Raw genomic sequence first — 19,524 nt, 5'->3', positions numbered from 1 at the left:
GCCTTTGGCCTGTTGCTAAGCAACAGCAACACACTTTGTTCGGCTCTGACAAACCCCACGTTTCTCTAACGTTATCAGAATTTGATCCTTTCATCATTCAAGTTCACGGAGCGCTAAAAAGGAAGCAAACATCAAACGAAAACAGACGAAAATATTTTTATGTTTTCCGAAGTTTTCCCCTATTACCACTACAGAAGAAGAGCCAGGTCAGGCGGCTGTCCTAAAGGTGACAGAGAACGAGCCCGGCGCTACCGCAAATTTACCCGGTAAATGGAATTAGCATGGTTATCATTAACGTAACAGTAGCTGGAATGTAAGAACAGGCATCCTTGGTTAGAGTGGAGGGACAGAAAGTTAGGTAAATGTCAGCACACATGCAAAGGAAAGCTGATCTAAACAACAGAAATTCATAAAGTCAATGACTATGCAAATGAGAGTTAATTCATGGTCATGTTAAAAGTGCATTTAAAACATTTGCACCATTATATTACTATATGTTAGTTATCAGTAGTTGTCAAATAATTAGCTATTGAAAAAGTGGAAGATTTTTCTCCTTTTATCTGCTTTTCATGCATTTGTTAGCCATGATGTAAATATTGTAAGCAGTTTATTAAATACTTTTGAGTAAATCTTGGCTCTTTTCTGCAGATATTATTGGTAAAAACTTGTATTATGCTAATTAGTCATGGTTTTGTTTATTTCCAGGTTGTGCTCTTTGCAGCGCTACAAAATCAACAGGTGTCCTCACAGAACAACGAGTGTCTATGTCTGAGGAGTGGGTGCACTTTAAGATCCAGTCCTCAGATTCAAGCAGATCAACATCTCTGGCCTCTTTGAGAAACAAGATTAGACGACATGAGACGTCCAGAGCACACAAAATAGCCCAGGAGCTCACGGAGAAGGGTGGACAGGATTTAGTTGGAAATTTGGTGAGAGCTGTGTCAGAGACAGTGTTTGCAGTAGGCCATATTGAGATTTTGATAAAAATGTCGATTAATTGTTCAACCCTAGAAGATAAGTGGGCTTTTTCCATCATTGTTCATTCTTTTATTTTTTTATTGTTAATGTCTCTGGCAGTTAAAAGTCACATAAAAATGCTTATAATACATTGACATGTTGATAACACATAACCAGTCTCAAGACTAGTCTATGCATTACTAAGTGTGATGGTTTTCATGAGGTGTTGCTTCGAGACAGGATGAATACAATTATTACAGTATACCCACTACAAAAAAGTAGACTACACCACTGAGTTAAAGGTAAGAATGGAGAAACCAGCTCGAGTGCGCTAGAATTTGAAAATACACAACCGGAAAAAATCTGCCTCTTCCTTCAGACTTTCTTACAGAGTCCCTCCTCCAACACACACGAACGCGCATCATCAATGAGGCCACGAGATCAGTTTGTGCACAGATGGAAGGCTGACAGGCAGGTAGGCCATCCAGTTATTTTAGCCGGGCCGGCTAAAATGATTGGTCGTGCTTTTTACAGCGCGACGGCTTCCAGAGATTAATTTTTATATGTATTTATTGTCAAAGCATTTAATATATTCATTGCTATCGGGACGTTAAGAGCATTCCATGTTCCACAAACACACCGCTTTCATAAATAACACACTTGTTCTGCAATAATATGTTTTATGTTTCCTGTCATTTTTGTTAGGAAAGGACATGCCTGAAAGACATCCCCTCTTTCTCTGAGGGTCAAGCAGAACATCCAAGAGGAAAATTAAAAGCTGATTTTATGAGATTTTAAGACTAGTACAGGACATTCACTAAGAAACTACTTTTATTGTGAAAACAAAGATCTGCACACCGAATATTTTTGTAGTCTATCAGGACCATCATCTGTTTGTGACGCTGCCTGCACCTCAGAGAAGGGGTGGTTATAGTCAGGCTTATAAAGTGTGGCGAAAAACATAGTCAGCTGATGGGATGCATCTATTTCCACATCTACACTCCATCACCTGATTATTTCTATTTGCCTCACTTTATGAGCTTCACAACACTTGTGCCTTGTACCGCAGAGTTTGCAACGTCACAAATAAATGGGGCCAATCTTCAGTCAGATGTGAATGTGTAATCTATTTTCATTAAGAATAATGGACGAAAGGAGTGCAAATACAAATACAATTTATTGAAATGTGAACCAAAAGTTAATCAAGAATGTTTTAAATAAAAAGCACATATGGACAGAAGGTGTAAAGCCTATTAAATGTATAAGTAAACACATTTAGTCAAATAAAGTGACAGACTAGGCCTGTGCTGTTGGTATCAGCTTTGCCCAGCATGGGCTCCTCCATCAGGCCTGGACCTCCTTGGTGATGAAAGACCCTCAGTCCTCTCCAAACCAACAGATAGGACGTCCATCACACAGAGGTTTCTCCCTGAAGTCTCTGCAGCTCTATGGATACCACGCTGTCTCAATCCGTCAGCACTGAATATGAGGGGAAAAAATAATAAGCAAATAATAAATGCTTTAGACAATAAGAAATATAAAGTTGACAGTTGAGTTGCTCAGTTTTTTTAGATTGTCAATACTATTACTGTATAACTAATATATCAGGTTAAGAGGCACCTTCAAATAAAGATTGGTCTTTAAATACATGTTGTCTCTTGAATTGTTTGTCTAAAGTCAAGGATCTAGAACTGGTACTTAGTTTTAATGATACAGTCTGGTTATTATGCTGTTTGGAGGAGGCCTCACAGGTAAGAGCACTAACTAGCTACCATCACATGTACCTTAGCTTGACTTAAATGTATTAAACGTATAATTAAGTGATGGCAAAATATAAATAACTAATGTCATGCAAACATATTAATATTTGCTTGATTCCAGAGTTGAATTTAGCACAATTGCATACAAACGTCAAGGGATTTTAAGATTCTGAAGTCTTCGTTCTAAATAGAAAATAGCATGGATAATTTACAAAGGCTTTAAAAACACAGCAGGAGCCCAAGACAATTATAAAACGTGTCATTATTTCAGTACAGTTCAATTGGTTTTATTTTCATAAACGGTTATCAACCGTTAGTGCCAAAGCAGTAGACTACAATATATTAATTACTGCTGTAGACTACAACCACTACTTGTTTAGCTAGCATAAACTCAACAAAGCTAGCGTTAGCTGGCTAACTGACGTTATTTTGCCGCTAAACTGCACGATATAAAACGGGGCAAATGGGTAATGGGCAAAACTTACCGTTGATTGACGCGCCATGTCAGCGGACTGGTAGCGACACAACCGTTAGCCCCGCAGTCAAGCCTCGTCGTTCTGATAGCTCCGCCCCTTCGCTCCAACCCCCCTCCCTCCCCCCACATCTACAGCTGATCTACAGGTGAAAATTACTTTTGCGACACATTTATCACAAGAAGTGTAGCAAAACTCAAGACCGCAGATTCGTCAATTTATACTGCCACAGAGCAGATTCGTCAAGTTGTAATGACTGATTTGAGAGGTTGTAATAACCAAGTTGCAGTTGTAATGGAAAATATATTTAAAAAATATGTATTTTTCTGCAAGTGAACATTTTCATCACTATGTTCATTTTTTTTCTATAAGCTACAAAACTTTTTTTTTTCTTCTGTGACTTCAAATTTGGTTCACAGTTACGTGGATATTTTATTCAAGTGTACATTTGGTTCACAGTTACGTGGATATTTTATACAAGTGTAAATGTAAATGTAAATGCACACAAGCTCAGATCTTTTTTCTGCAAGTGCTCACATCAGGTTTTACACGCTTTCGCATTTTGCACCATATCTATCTTCATAGTTTTGGGCCGTTGTAGCGCGTTTGCCTGTGTCGGCCACCGTAGTTTGCAAATGAAAAAGCCAAGTCATATTTCTTTAAAAATGCTATGAGTAATATTTTATATTCATTCACTGTGTGTAAGACCCTTAAAAATATTTATAAAATGCCGATCAAAAAACAACAACTATGAAAGAAATCAATTATAAAAACAGAATTTATATTAAAAATAAATAGAGGATTTTAGATTTAGGTTAGGCTAAAAATACACTAATTAGTAAATAACTTTTTGTACTCTGAGGTCTTTTGAGTACCATTTCAAGTTTATCGTTTAATGAACATAGATTAGTTGCTAAGGGCGCTGCAGATTTCTTGGGGTTAGATCTACAATCTGAGTGACCAGGAGAATCTTCAGATATTGGCCTCCTCTTCCTCCTGCTTCAGCCCCCCCCCCCCCCCTCCTCTGCCTGTTCACAGAAGGCCTGAATTAAACATGGCTTCATATAATGTAAGAGGCAATTACACAGGCCGGTCAATAGGCTTTTAATCCGTCTCGTGCTCCCCTCTCATCCCCATTCTGCAGTTTTAGTCCTGCAGCTAAATACACAGTGGCTCTCATCTCAATGTCCTTCAAGCCTTTCCTTTAGCGGCTCAACACTTTGGCCGTCTAAACGCTTTCTCTCATTCTTCTCCAGCCTCGCCCTCTCTCTGCTGGGTGTCATCCTGTTCTCCTCCAGCAGATCCTTTGTATTCACTGTTATTCTGCCTGTGTGTCTGTGCTGTATTTGGTTAAAGGGACAACCCAGCTAGCGGGGAACGTTCTCACAACTTTGGTTAACGTTACCTATTGGTTCTAATAAGATTTTAAAGAAAAGTTTTAATCTGATGTTCAAAGAACCTTTTTAGGATGTTTATTTTTTCAAATAATGTTAATAAGGTTTAAGGTTAACTAAGACATAACGTTTTAACTGCAACATTCAGAGGATGTTTTGAGGATGTTATTGATGCCTGAGGTGACAGAAAGTTTTTGTATAACACGTTCCTTTAATGTGATATGTTAACAAAGGTGGAACGTTTTTTCTGCAACATTCTAAGGATGTGTTTTGGACGTTGTTGGGTAACACATTAAAGATGTTCTTTACAAAACGTTCCCTCAATGTTACATGATAACAAATGAAGAACATTTTCAAAGCAACATTCTGAAAATGTTTTCAGGATGTTATTGAGGCCTGAGATGACAGAAGGGTTTTTATAAAATGTTCCTTGAATGTTACATGATAACAAATGAAGAACATTCTCCAAGTAACATTCTGAAAATGTTTTCAGGATGTTATTGAGGCCGGAGATGACAGAAAGGGTTTTTATAAAATGTTCCTTTAATGTTACATGATAACAAATGAAGAACATTCTCCAAGCAACATTCTGAAAATGTTTTCAGGATGTTATTGAGGCCTGAGATGACAGAAAGGGTTTTTATCAAATGTTCCTTTAATATTACATGATAACAAATGAAGAACATTCTCCAAGCAACATTCTGAAAATGTTTTCAGGATGTTATTGAGGCCTGAGATGACAGAAAGTGTTTTATAAAATGTTCCTTTAATGTGATATGTTAACAAAGGTCGAACGTTTTGCCTGCAACATTCTAAGGATGTGTTTTGGATGTTGTTGGGTAACACATTAAAGATGTTCGTTATAAAACGTTCCCTCAATGTTACATGATAACAAATGAAGAACATTCTCCAAGAAACATTCTGAAAATGTTTTCAGGATGTTATTCTTTTTTTATAAAACACTCCTGTTATGGCAAATATTAACATGGTCATGGGCAACATCAGATTTATTTCTAAAGCTCTTTAAAAAACAAACTTGTTGCATTTGTTTAAAAAAGATGTTTAAAAAAAATTCTGATGTCAACATATTTTCCTTTTGAAAAAAACAAACAAGCACGTAATTCATGATAAGCTGTAAGCAGATATTGCATGTTTGCGGTGGCATGTGTGAGTTCCCAGCTAGAAATGTTTGTTACCATTCGTTGTTCTAGGAATGTTTTCAGCAGGACGTTTTAGTTTGGTTCCCAGAATGTTCTTCTGAAAGTTAGAATAACGTTCTTTAAAAACATTCTGGAAATGTTTGGTGATAACCTTCTTAAGATGTTTCTGATAACCTTCTTAAGATGTTTTTGATAACCTTCTTAAGACGTTTTTGATAACATTGTTAGAACATTATGCCCTACTGTTCTTAAAACGTTTTCAGCGGGACCTTTTATTTTGGTTTCCAGAATGTTCTTCTGAAAGGTAGGATAACGTTCTCTACAAACATTCTTAACATTTTTGGTGATAACTTTCTTAAGATGTATGAGCGCATTGAGACAATGAATAGGATGTATAAAAACGAATGTATGCATGCCGATATTCACTCACATACACTTATAATCACACTAAGGTATGTAGGCCCACAGTATTCATATGTGTAAAATATCCGAAAATAATCACACTTTTTTCTGACTATAAAGGTTGTGTCTCGTATGTAGGTTCTAACTGTTATATAAGCTATCTGGCCGTGTGTGGTTTGTGAGGGCTGCATATAAACAGTGTCCGCTGTTTATGCATATTGGATAAAAATCGTTATTGCACCCTTTAGATTTGAGACCGACAGACATAGAGGAACAGACCGACTGTCACTGCCCGTCCCCGAAACCCCTGTTAGTGTTTGTATGTGTTTGTTTCTACCGTGTGTCTCTCTCTCTGCCTGATCGTCTGCTCGACACGGCTGGGAGCAATCTCCAATCAACCACACCGGCAACCTGCTCATCAGCCACACTATGAAACAGGGTTTGTACGGGTGCTTGAAATCCTTGAAAATGCTTGAATTTTTACGAGGTGTTTTCATGACTTGAAAGTGCTTGAATTTTGGGAATGGTGCTTGGATTTGAGATAAAGTGCTTGAAATTGTAAATGCTTTACTTTTACAATAAATTGCTGTCTGACTGAATAGTTCGCTTTTTAGATTAAAAGAAAATAAAGAAGTAGGAGCGAGCTTAGTTGCTTCGCTTCTACATAAAACAGCTCCGCTCCGGCCTTCCCGCGCTATGCGCGCGACCTGCAAGTGTTTTATTTTGTGTGACCTGGGCATTCTAATGAGAGAAGGACAGTATGCCAGGAGGTTGCCGTTTTAACGAGCGTTGGCTATCCGAAAAGAAATACAAGCTGTGGCTAAAACGAGGATCAACCCAACGATTCGCCTTCTGCACAGTTTGCCACAAAGAATTTCAATTATTCGCGATGGGAGAGTCTGCGCTGACGAGCCATATGAAAGGTAAGCCGTAGTAGAGCATTTTGGATTAGGCTAACGTTGCATGTTACGTTTGTTTAAGCTAGTAACGTTAGCGAACTCGATGTGGGATAATTGCTTATACAGGTGACAATAATAAAAAGGAGCGTACCTACACTGTAAAAACGATAACTAGCAATTGTTGATCTCATTACAATTTTGAAATTAAACTGACTCAGAAATATGGCTTTGCAATAAGTAATCTATAAACTCTTGTCTGCCCAGCAAATTTTTCCCATTGTTGACTTAACTACTATTTTTAAGTCAGCTCAACAAGAAATTGTAAATCTATAAGCAGATTTTTGAGTTGAGTTGGGCCAACTCCGTCATTTGCTCTTTTGCGCATGCGCACACAAGCCTGGACCAGTTTGAACCGCGCTTTGCTGAAGGTGTGCCCGTCCGACATTTTGTGGAGCAGAAACCGCGTGGTGGGAGCTGGCCAAACTTTCGCTCCAGCAGGTAAGATAAGCGTGTTTTTACTTCCATCACGCTGAATTAGTGCATGGTTGACTTTGTTTTTACTGTAGGGTCATTGTCTGTTGTTGTTGGTAACTTTTTCGCATGCGCCTCGTCGTCATGCAGACGCTTTCACATGGGGTAGCTATGCAGCTATGCAGCTATGTAGCTATGCAGGCATGTGGGCTGTCATTTCAGTGGTGTAAGTAATTCGGAAACTATATTCATTATGAAAAGCCAACGTTGTGCATTTTTTATCCGGTGCAACACTGGGTAAGTTAAACAAGGCGGCAAACGATGGTGTTCGTTTATCGCGACCTCTCCGCGGCGCCGCCATTACTTGTTGTTTTATTTTCTGCTGTAGCGCTGTTATTTCGTCACTTTTTAAAGTTTTAATAATTTTTCATGCGAGAAAGTAAGGGTTTAGATCCCCATTGTGCGGTTAGTTTGTCTAAATGACGGCTGTTTAGAAGTTTGCTCCGAAGTTGAGAACCTCCACGTTGTGGCAAGGCCCCCCCGAGGTGGGGGACCTCGCAGAGGCAGCAAGCCGCCTGGAGAGCTCCGTTGGCCGGCCGAACTACGTAGTTCTGCCGGGGTGGTAACGGTCGTTAATTAACTCATCCGCAGGTTTTTAGAGGTTTGTCGCCGGGTTGCTCGATTCTTTTTTAGGAGATAGGCTGTTGGTCTCACTGGTGTAATCTAACAATTGGGCAGCTGCATTAGTTTGAATCAAGAGTAAGTTAAAGCTGTGTGAAGGAGGAGAGGAGCAGCGCTGTACAGAAATCACCACATTTACATCAATAATGTTTTACAATGTACCGATCAGAATGCATTATTTTAAATGTTGTTTTATTTTATGAAGTTATAACATGGTTATGGTTGGTGTTTTTAAAAACAAATGTTTGAATTCATGTTTGCATTTTTGTTGCTTGTCATAGGCCTAGTTATAATTTAAAATCAAATTTACATTTTAAAATTAATTTACAGATTATATTCATGAATGAAAGACAATTCCCAATAGACTTTTTTCTTGTCTCTATTTTTGGCTTGTTGATGTAGGCTATTTAGCTCCTGCAACAAGGGATTCCTTCTGTGTTATGTATGGTTGTTTTATTTATTTTTTTATATAACGGCTGTTGCAGTTGGCTTTCAGACCAGTACAGCTTGGTGTTATTACAATAATTATTATCAGACTAACTTTTAAGTTTTTCATATCAGTATTCTATCTTAAATTACGTGTAGAGGCTGTTGTGAAAATGCTATTCATGCTATTTGTGTCTCTTGTGTTTCAGTGGTGGATTCCATGCAGTGCCGGCTTTGTAAATTCTCCAGCTCCAGTCAAGTGACCCTCTTGAAACATCTTCGCCTTCGCCACGGTCAAGGTGCACACTGGCCTTGCACACACACCAACTGTGTTTGTGTATTTAAAACACTTGGATCATTGAGATCACACCTCTCGAGATCACACGCGTCAGTGAAAATCCAGGAGTGTGTAACATTTCACTGCGAGTTGTGTGATTTTAAAGAGATTTGCAGTGAAAAAACGTTTTGGAACCATCTCGGACATCATTTAAAGAACAGAGAAACTGTACAATGTCCCTTTCTAAGGTGTACCTTTAAAACAAACACTCGCCCAACCTTCAGTTCTCACAAAAGTCGAAACCATAAAAACTGGACACTTAAGGATTTCCGAACAATACAAAGAACTGTTACTGAAGATGAGATAATTGATGGTGAACAAGCTGATAGTGAAGCAGGGACATCAGCTCATGATGTTGTGGGACTAAATGAGGTTGTAGATACTGTGGAGGATGTAGATAGTGAGACACTTGAGCACAAATTAGCCTCTCTCTTTTTGTCTATGCAAACTGTGTTGCACGTTTCTCGAAGTGCAACACAAAAGATTGTAGAACATTTGCATAACCTGCTGTCTTTCTCTAACACTCAAACTTTCAACAGTGTCAAAGAGATCCTTTCTAAACATAAAATTGAAGTAAATGATTGTGTTTTGCAAGAAATTTCAAGTGCTATAGCTCAAACTAATCCACTCCTTTTAACAATATCAGAGAAAGGTTCCCTATCTACAGATCACAGAAGGAATATATACTTCAAAGGGCACTTTCCTGTTATCGAACCCACAGAATATCTGTACAACGCAGCCCATAAAAACTCTTTTGTATATATATCTGTCACTAAGGTACTTGAGACTTTACTTGGGTGTACAGATTTTTTTGACAAAATTGTATTTAATCAAGAAGCTTTATCTGGGCACTTTAAGTCTTTTCAAGACGGCAAGTATTACAAGGAGAATAAGCTACTGGGAGAACAAAACACTTGTATCAGTTTGGGATTATACATTGATGAATTTGAAGTGTGTAATCCATTGGGGACCTCTAGAAAAGTTCATAAGATTACGGCAGTATATTGGGTGGTTCTAAATTTACCAGCCAGGTTCAGATCGAGTCTCACTTCAATTCAGTTGGCTGTCTTGGGTAAAAGTGTAGACATAAAAAAATATGGTTATGAAAAGTTTCTTGAGCCATTGCTTAAAGATATAAAGTGCCTAGAACAAGAGGGAATTTTTGTTGAAGTTGTGGGCCAGTTTGTTAAAAGCACTGTGTATTGTGTATGTGCTGACAACCTCGGTGCACATGGTCTTGCTGGCTTTTCTGAAAGTTTTAATGTTGAACATTTCTGTCGGTTTTGTTTGATTAGTCGGGGCCAAATTGCAACCACTGAGGTTAATGATTTTCAATTGAGAAGTGTTGATCAGCATAACTTGTTTCTGGAAGAGCTTAAGCAGGGGGGCAACCTCAAAAGTGTTAAGGGGGTCAAAAGTGAATGTGTACTGGGCAAACATCTCTTGTTTTTTCACCCAATAACTGGATTTCCTCCAGATCTGTTGCATGATCTTTTGGAAGGGGTCATCCCTGTGGAATTATCCTTATGTTTGAAAAATCTGATTTCAAAACGCTTTATTACATTTGATGAGTTAAATGACTGCATAACATCATTTCCCTACAAGTATGAAGACAAAGTAAACAAGCCCCACAAAATTCCAAAAGCAAGCTTTGAAAAGGGGACAGTGGGGGGAAACGGGCATGAAAACTGGACACTGCTTCGTTTACTTCCTTTTGTGATTGGACGCAAGATACCAGAACAGGAGCCAGCTTGGGTGATTTTAATGGACCTCAAGGAAATTCTTGACATTGTTGTGTCAAGTAGGCTTTCTGAAGAAGCACTGTGTTATTTATCTTATAAACTACTCGATCATCGCAAGTTGCTCACCAGTACCTTTCCAGAGTTCAGACTGAGGCCGAAACATCATTTTATCGACCACTACCCGCAACTTATTCGCTGCTATGGGCCTTTGATTGAATTATGGACAATGCGATATGAGGCTAAGCATAGCTACTTTAAAAAGGTTGTCCATGACACTCGCAACTGGAAAAATGTGCTGCTCACTCTGTCCACGAAACATCAGCAAATGATAGCCTACCACCTGGACAGTGGGATCCTTTTCAAGCCAAAACTGTATGTTGAAAATGTGAAGGTGGTCAGGGTTTCAGAATTGGATCCATCTCTCAAGTATGAAATACAGAAGAAGTACCCACATCTAGACAGTGTGTCCCTGTCTAAAACGGTTCACCTGGATGGGACACAGTATGCGGCAGGCATGATTTTGTCTTCTGGGCAGTGCAGTGGCCTCCCTGAGTTCCATAAGATTGCAAACATTCTTGTCAATGCAGAGGAGGTGGCATTCATTTGTAAAAAACTTTCTTCTTGGTACATGGAACATTACAGGTCCTATGAACTTGTTGAAAACACCTGTGCAGACCTTCTTGTCCTGGATCCAGATGTGCTGACGGATTACCATCCTCTAGCAGCGTACACAGTTGGTGGGAAGCTTATGGTGACTCCGAGGACATTCCTTCTCCATTAACCTCCTGAGACCGAGCGTTTTTTCTGGTGTGCATTTTTTTTATTTCTCCTTGCTATCTGGGATAAGTAGGACCTAATAAGTACAATACCTAAAGTTTGTCTTTGTACAGGAAGTAGTTTTTGCAAAAAATGATGTCCTCATATGAGGACACTGGGATTATCTCAACATAAAAAAAAACTGTATTTGCTGTTTGGGACCAGAAGGGCCCAATTTGTGTAAATTCAAATTTTCAGCTTTCTACAACATTGGTGTAATCTGTCTTCTAATTAGGTTTGACTAATCATTTTCTCCCACTTTTCTCTCTCCCCTCTTTTCAGACTATGTTACTTCGGGTCGTTCTTTCCTCCAGAGATGCCCGGCGAATCCAGCTTCCAGAAGTCCCAACATCTGTGGAGGGCCTGATTAATATGCTTAAAGAGAGACTCAATCTTCAAGAAGATTTCTCACTACAGTTTGAGGATCCGGAGTTTGGAAATGCACTCTGCAACTTAACAGAGATGTCAGAATTACCAGCTGTGCGTGCAGTCTTGCATGTCATGTGGAACTGTGATTTGTCTCCACTTAACCAATCCACTAGTTCAGTCTCCTCTCAGGACACAATCAGTGTTCACTCTGAGGATTTCAGGCCTAGTTGGACCGATTCTATCCAGACCACATTAAGGCAAGTCGCAGAGTGGCCATCTCCATTCCCAATCCCCAAGTTTGCATATGATGTGGAGCTGAAATTGTCTAAGGCCAATGACACACATGAAAAGACAAAGAAGGGCGTTGAAGTGACAAGAGACATGAAGATGGAGATATTGGATAAAATTGCACAAGCAATTTTTGAAATCAAAAGCTACCCTGAGAAAGATGAGCTTGAGTCAGTTGCCGCTGCGCTCATTCAGAAGTATCCATGTCTGAAAGAGCCATTTGGCGTCACAGGCTACGAGGGATGGAGAACAAGTATCAAGTACAAACTTGGAAACTACAGGTCAAAGCTTCGCCAGGCAGGATGCAATGAGGTAAATGTAAACAAGAAAAGAAAAGGTGGAGGGGAAGATGACAGTCCATTTACCCTGAAAAAGCCCAAACGTGGAGAGGTCAATCATGTGCCAGATTACCCACAACACCATGATGATTCTACCCTTGAAGAGGAAAGAATATCTCTGGTCGATGAAATGAAGAAGAAGAACAGGAACACAACATTGATAGAACAGAAGATGGAGCTGACGTTTTCCCTCAGGCGAAGGGAGGTGGTAGAGTGTCAGCCGATGGTATCTGAGATCCAGGAAAGGTGGCCTGCTCTGTTTTCTTGTGAAGAGGTAAGGATCTATTCTTTTTTATTTCTACTGTTCAGACAAGCGAGTAAAAGAAGATGTTATGTTGACATTTTCTACTGAGACTTCATTCTTCCTCAGAAGCGTCATCCAACGTGCTGCTGACGTGTCATTTACCAGCTGGTCTGCCGAGTTGGCCACGCACCTTCCATCCTGGGTGGTCTCTGGAGGAAGGAATCCCAGGTATGACATACCTGGGATTCCCTCCTTCAGAGACCAGAGGCCAGCTGATGAATGACACATCAGCAGAACGTTGGATGACACCTCTGATGAAGACGACGACGTCTCAGTTGAAACTGTCATGGTAACATCCTTTTTTACTTGCTTGTCTAAACAGTAGAAATAAATTGCAATAATAACAAGAAGACAAAAGTAAAATGTTTAATCAGGTAAGAATGTGTGTTTTTTTTTTATGTCTTCCAAGGAGTAATTCACTTTCTGCAATTTATGGATGTGGCATAGTCACCCTTTTTATTTAATTTTTAATCCTCAAAATCCATGGTTAAAAATGAGGTTCTTTATTTCCTGTGGTGCATTTTAGTATGTAATCCACTTTTTCACAGGTCACAGAAAAATGGTCAGATATTTAACATGGTGCAGACTCATAACAAGTTACCCAGGAACTTCCTGTAAGAAATTCTGACATTATGGTTTGAAAATTGATAATATTTTTTTGGTTTTCTTGTTAAGATATCTAAGGAATTTCATCGTATCACGAGCAAAGACCTCCTGGGGACTTTCAATGCATCCCTTGACAAGTTTGGGCCTGGCCTGCTGAAAATCTACAGGTCTAAGAAAGGAGCTTTTGGTCAGGAGATGGAGGACCTCCTTGATCAACTTGATGATCAGGTCAGTGAACTGCTCTTTTGCCTGGCAGTTTTAGAAGAGCATGAATATACTTATTAGGAATGACAACATTACAGTACTATACTAATTGAACTACTTATGTTTTCCACTTTTAGACATCCGACATTGTGTCCCACCGGAAAACAGCAGCACTGAGAGGCCTGCCTATCTACCTCCGCGAAGATGCAACCACGTTTTTCCTGAAGTGCTTGGTAAGTAAAAGTAACTGCAGGAAAGACAAATAATTCAGGTCATGCAGCTAATTACTTATTCTCACAAGATGTTTTTAAGGAGTAGTTAATCCAAAATGTAAGTACACCTCCCCAGGGCAGTTTATCAGTCCAGATGATTTTGGGGTGAGGGTTGGACTTTTCCACTTCAGATCCCTTTTTTTCTGCTGAGGGGAACAGTTGGTCATTTTGGGTGGTGTTTCAGCACAAGGTTGGTGGGTTACATTGATTAAAGAAAGAGATTTATTTTTTCTGGTTAATACCTCCACAAGTTAAATGGCAAATTAGTATAGCGTGGTACTAAATAATTAATTTCATCAGTATAAATGTATTTAGTCTGAATGTTTTTTTATTTTTTTTAATCTTTCTTAAACAAATCATTAATTTGAAAGCTGAGAGACAAAATTTGAAAGATGATCCTCTAAGAGTAAGGCTTTTTTTGGCTGTCATTTTTGTTTGTTTTAAAAGCAGAACCATTGTTACAATGGGCTCTTTGCACAGCTTCACTACTTCCTTTACACCAACTTGTTTACTTCATGTAAATCACCCTCCTTAAACTACTAAATCTATTCTTGGCTTTAGCAGTTTTCATTGGCTGTCAGATTTCAGTTTATAGCTGCCCATGTTCTTCTGCCTTTTTTTTAACATTTCAACTTCTTTTAGCCGTTATGAAGCCAATCATCTCTGCTTACAAGTTATACTTTTCAGCTTTAGCATTAACCTTTTCAGAATTCACACATATTTTTTTTTTCATAAAATGACTCTTTCTACTGTCTTACTTTTTCTAAGCTCTTAATAATGTACCTGTTCTCCTTCCTCAGGACACCGACATTTTGGCACCAGTGCAAGGTGCATCTGTTGCCATCCTCTCTGTGCTACATGATGAAGCCGACAACACTGTGCGAGACCAGGCGGTTGTGTTGGAAGGGGACATTGTGCTTCATAATATTCCAAACCTCTCTACTGCCATGGCATACCTCTTCGGCCTCCTGTATGCCCTCAACATTGATTTTCCAAAACAGATGAGGTACTCCTTTGAGGCAATTCAGACCATCTTTTTTTCGCTCGGTGGCTCTCGATGCTCACAGCGCACAAGGTCACTGAAAGCGAAGCTTGTACTGTGACTGTTATTGAAGTTTAAGTGCATTGTTGTTACACTCATGTAAAACAAAACAAAGTTCATATGCTTCACCTCTGGATTATATAATAATTCAGCAGTTGCCAAAGGGTGTCTAGTGTTTCAACTGTTAAATTCATTATTGTTAAGTAAAGCTTGAATGTGTATATGCAAAAAACAAGAAAAATGGCTGTTCACATGTAAAGTCAACAAATGGCACAAAGTAATTCAGTGTTAATGTGTAAATTCAGAAGCCGCCAACCATGAGGGGGGGTGGAGGGTAATCATTATATACAGTACGTGTTCAGTAAGACTAGCATTGATTTAAAATACTCAGCATTGAGGAAGATTCACCCCAAATGTTACTAGACTATAGAACAGTATGCACGTTTCATAATCTGCAACAAACAAGTTAATCTCTTTGACCTCTGGAATATATAATCATTTGGCAGTTGCCAAGGGGTGCATATAGTGTTTCAACTGTTAAATACATTACAGTTTAAGTAATCTTTAAGCTTGGATGTGTATATGCAAAAAAAAAAGTAACCAAATGGCTAGAATGGCTGTTCACATGTAAATATTTACATTTCAGTTCAGTGTCAATTTCAAATTCTCAGCATGGAGGAAGATTCACTCCAAATGTTAATATTAGACTAATAGAACAGTATGTATATTGTTTTTTTACACATGCATTAATGATGGTTTTACTGTTGTTCACTGGTAAACTGAATAAAAAAAATCTTGACAACATTCAGTTGTAGTGTGTATTATTAATTATCCATATATTGAGCAGTTTTGAATGTAAAATTATAGCCAAAATAAATTGTATTATTTATTCAACAAGAATATTTGTGTTAGGTGAATCAAGGAATGAATGCCATTGGAGGAATAATTGTGTATTTATACAACAAGAATATTTATATTTAAAGAAAGTAGAAATACATGACATTGATGGGAAAAATTGTTTATTAATTCAACACAAAAATCTGTGTTTGGTGAAGGTAGAAATACATCGCATTCAAGCAAGAAATTCTTAATTAGTCTCACAGTATTATCCTCATAAAGTGAACAAAAAGATCCAAGTTGGCAGAACTCTTGGCAAAACTTAAAAACCTTAGTTAAGTCAACAACAGCTGGCAAAAGTTGAGAAAACTCAAAAATCTCTTGCATCATGTTGCCTTGATATTTTAAGTTTTCTCAACTTTTTCTTTTTTACAGTGTATGTCAGTATGTGCGACAGTCGCCATCCTGTGGTTTTCAGAGGATGAAGCACATAAAAGCAATGTATTTCTACTGGTAGTATTTTTCGTGCCTAAACTTGCTCCATCGAAATCAGTCACATTGACCCGAAGACACATTTTGAGTTATACACTGTTGGAAAGAGGATATTCCTAGCTTTCTAACGGAGGAAACATATTTTCGTTTGTATTACTCGTCTGGGGGAAGCTCGCGAGTCTGTGAGGGTGTCTGCGGGGTCTTAAAAAGTATTAAAAGTTGATAAATCAATTTAGCGAAAATTAAGGCTATTAAAAAGTATTCAACGACATTTTCCAAGGTATTAAGAAGTCCCACAGCAACGACTTTAATTTACTGAAACGACATGTCGGGAAACCCCCTCAAGGCGGCCCCATGCATAGCGCGCCGTAAAAATGCTGCTTCTTATTTTAAGTTTAGTTGCCTTGCTCCGATCTGTGGGGGGGGGTCCCAAGGTGGGTAGACCGGCATACGCAACGCTCTGGGGGTCCAACGGCTCCGTGTGTAAGCCCTATATGATCATTTTCTGATAACGATGAAATAGCCCGCCTCCCTCTCCCCACGTCTCCTGCTGCTGCTGGGCTGTCAGAAGAGGGGGAGGAAAAGAGAGGCAGGCACCGTTTATTAAATATTATTATACAGAGAACAGAGTCGTTAACAATTTGTTTCAAAGCTCAATAAATAACAAAGAAGACCTCAGATCGGCACTTTTCTAATTTTGTACGGAAGATTTAAACTTTAACAGACATGTTGACCGGCGGAACATTTTTTTTAACGGAAACTGCCGCACGGTTCCCTCGTCCCTTGGAAGAGGCCGAGAGGTGGGTGTTTTTCATCTGCTGGTGGACTACCTGAGAGATATACAGCAGGAGAACACGCCGTCCACCGCGGAGAATAAACAGAAGGGCAACCATGGCAACCATGCTCCGGGGTCTTCTTCGCTGCTTTTGGTGTGTTTTGTGGCGGCAGCAGCGCTACTTACAGGCCTGACATATGTACTACAGCGTTTCCAGCATTTCCAGCGGTCTAGTGTGAACGGACACATTAATGAATCGAATGCGTGTGAACGGAAGACTTTTTGGCGTTTGCGTATGCGTTTTACCGTATGCGTCCTCGTGGGGCCGGGGTCTAAGCCAAACTATATCCGGTCACAGAGATCTGCTATTGTCTTTTGTAAACATATGACAAATGTGTGAGGGTGATGACATCAGAGCATCGTCCTATGTGCCAGGGCTTAGCCCCGGACAGCCCCAGCCCAATTTAACCCCTGGGTATTTGAGAGGGAGCTCCTATATGGCATTACCCCGCTGAAGCTCACAAAAGTTTAACATATTTCATAGTTCAAAGTTTTGTCAATTGTTTTGTTTATTGGTCAAATACTGGTTTTTAATGGTTTCTGAGGAGTTTTACTGGAATGAAAGAGCACAGAGTACAGAAGCAACAAAGCAGCATACTGCTTTAAACCTGACCTTCACAGAGAGGTTGAAGTTCATGTGGAGAGGAGGCTTCAGTAGTCTGTCTGCACTCTGTTTAGTTGTGCTATCTTACAATCAATATAGTAAATGTGAGGTAAAGTGTGTAGCCAATGTAACCGGTTAGAACTCAAAGTTGCGATGAGGTCTTAAAATGTATGGAAAGGGTCTTAAAAAAGGTCTTAAAAGGTATTAAATTTGACCTCAGGATTCCTGCATATACCCTGTGTGTGTGTGTGTTTGTGTATTTTTGCGTTTGTGTGTATTGTGTTAGTTTCCCGGGGAAAACACTCACGAGAAACACCGGCTGTTGTTATGCCTGCTTTGACGTAAAGTTACTCCGTTCTCCGCTTGTAATTATGCCGTTACAAGCTTCAAAGTTGTATTTATCATATTTAATTTAATATTTAATATTCTGAAAGCCAAGACTTTGTTTATTTGAAATCAGATGAAAACAAACTGTAACGGACCCTGCCGTGTTATCTATGATTACTTTACGCCATACATTCATAATGTCAGCGGGAGGGAGGGGGTAGCATCGCTACGTAAATGCATTAGTGCGAGGGAGAGCTGTCATCTTCCCTTTACAAGCTTCAAACATGTATTTATCGTGAGATTTTGGCAATAAAAGTTTCAGATTCTGAAAAAAATTCCCTGGAAACCTCAAACTCTTACACAGAAAGAGGATCTCTGCACACGCTTTTTTTTATATCAGCTTTGTGTTTCAATGGTTTTGTCCTAACCTTGGAGAGCCGTATGTTTACTGCCACCCTAAAAGGACCTCAAAAATGTTAAAAATGTTAATAAAGAATTTATTGAAAAGTTAGTTGGCTGATTGTTTTATATTGGCTCAGCCAGGTTATATGGGATGCCCAGTCTACTATATATGATATGGGTCACTCATTTTACAATATTAAACTTTGTTTTCTTATCTTTAATTTTTCATCCTTATGTAGAATGCTATTACGAAACACACATTTGGTTGTTTATAGCATAAAGAACATCTGATTTAATGTGAGGTAGGGAAATAATCATTTGAGTATAAGTATGTGCATATAAATATGTAATTTACAACAGCTGTACGCTGCTTGAAAAGCTTGAAAATGCACCTTGAAAATGCTTGAAAAGTGCTTGAATTTGACTTTGGAAAAGGTGTAAGAACCCTGTATGAAAGCCTGCAGCCTGCACTCATTCCCTGCCGGATTGTTGCCGTGAACTTTTTGTTGCGTGCCGCTCTAGCTTTTTACCATTATATTCTTTGACAACTTTGCCTGCTTTTACCTCACACTCATTTTAATGTCTCTCCCAGGAGGAACCCAAGGTCTTCCACACTCCCAAGACCAGCCAGGCCTCTCCACCCTGGAGCAACTGTTTCCCACTGCTGCCATAACCAACCTCCACTCCCAGCTCCCCTTTTCTAATAAACAAATGTTACTTTCACCAGCTGATTCCGATTCATCCTTTTACATGTGTTAATAGTCCAATTCCAATAGTTAAGTAAACTATCAAAATCATCCTAGTGGCCACAGTGGTCAGTCCACTTACCCAGGAATTTTGAGTTGAACAATTACAGGAATATTATGTCTTTTATGTTCTAATAATGTAAACATATTTTAGTAAATTGTTACCACAGAACATTTGCATAATGTTTTAAACATAAAGCATGTTATCGTTCTCTAAAATAATAACATTCTGGCAACATAAACAAATCTAACTTGCAGCTGAAAACATTTTAAGAACTGTAGGGCATAATGTTCTAACAATGTTATCAAAAACATTTTAAGAGTGTTTTTAGAGACCGTT

At 39.0% G+C, this 19,524-nt stretch overlaps 2 protein-coding genes across 4 annotated transcripts in view; both read left to right on the top strand.

The window, feature by feature from the left end:
* LOC307046224 (uncharacterized protein) overlaps nt 1-19,228 on the top strand; it is a 43,429-nt gene extending 24,201 nt beyond the window's left edge. For both annotated transcript variants that reach the window (XR_013810096.1, XM_079692496.1), the window contains one exon: nt 19,031-19,228. Coding sequence is in view for 1 of the 2 variants with exons in the window: in XM_079692496.1 (XP_079548622.1) it covers nt 19,031-19,197 (167 nt within the window). In the remaining variant the exon portion in view is untranslated. The remainder of the gene's footprint in view (nt 1-19,030) is intronic.
* LOC307047204 (uncharacterized protein) lies at nt 7,219-15,745 on the top strand. 2 transcript variants are annotated; one of them, XM_079693993.1, is made up of 7 exons: nt 7,220-7,543; nt 8,833-8,922; nt 11,345-11,509; nt 11,801-12,787; nt 13,493-13,651; nt 13,765-13,860; nt 14,700-15,745. In XM_079693993.1, exons 4-7 carry the CDS (start codon nt 11,804-11,806, stop codon nt 15,000-15,002), a joined length of 1,542 nt encoding a protein of 513 aa, XP_079550119.1. In that variant the 5' UTR covers nt 7,220-7,543; nt 8,833-8,922; nt 11,345-11,509; nt 11,801-11,803; the 3' UTR covers nt 15,003-15,745. The 2 variants fall into 2 exon arrangements, with proteins under 2 accessions (XP_079550120.1, XP_079550119.1); XM_079693994.1 differs by lacking the exon at nt 11,345-11,509 and having other exon boundaries at nt 7,219-7,543.
* Nucleotides 19,229-19,524: the final 296 nt, after the last annotated feature.

The sequence above is a fragment of the Notothenia rossii genome (assembly GCF_949606895.1).
Source record: "Notothenia rossii genome assembly, chromosome: 7".
Classification (NCBI taxonomy): domain Eukaryota; kingdom Metazoa; phylum Chordata; class Actinopteri; order Perciformes; family Nototheniidae; genus Notothenia; species Notothenia rossii.
This window is presented reverse-complemented; position numbering and strand designations above follow the sequence as displayed.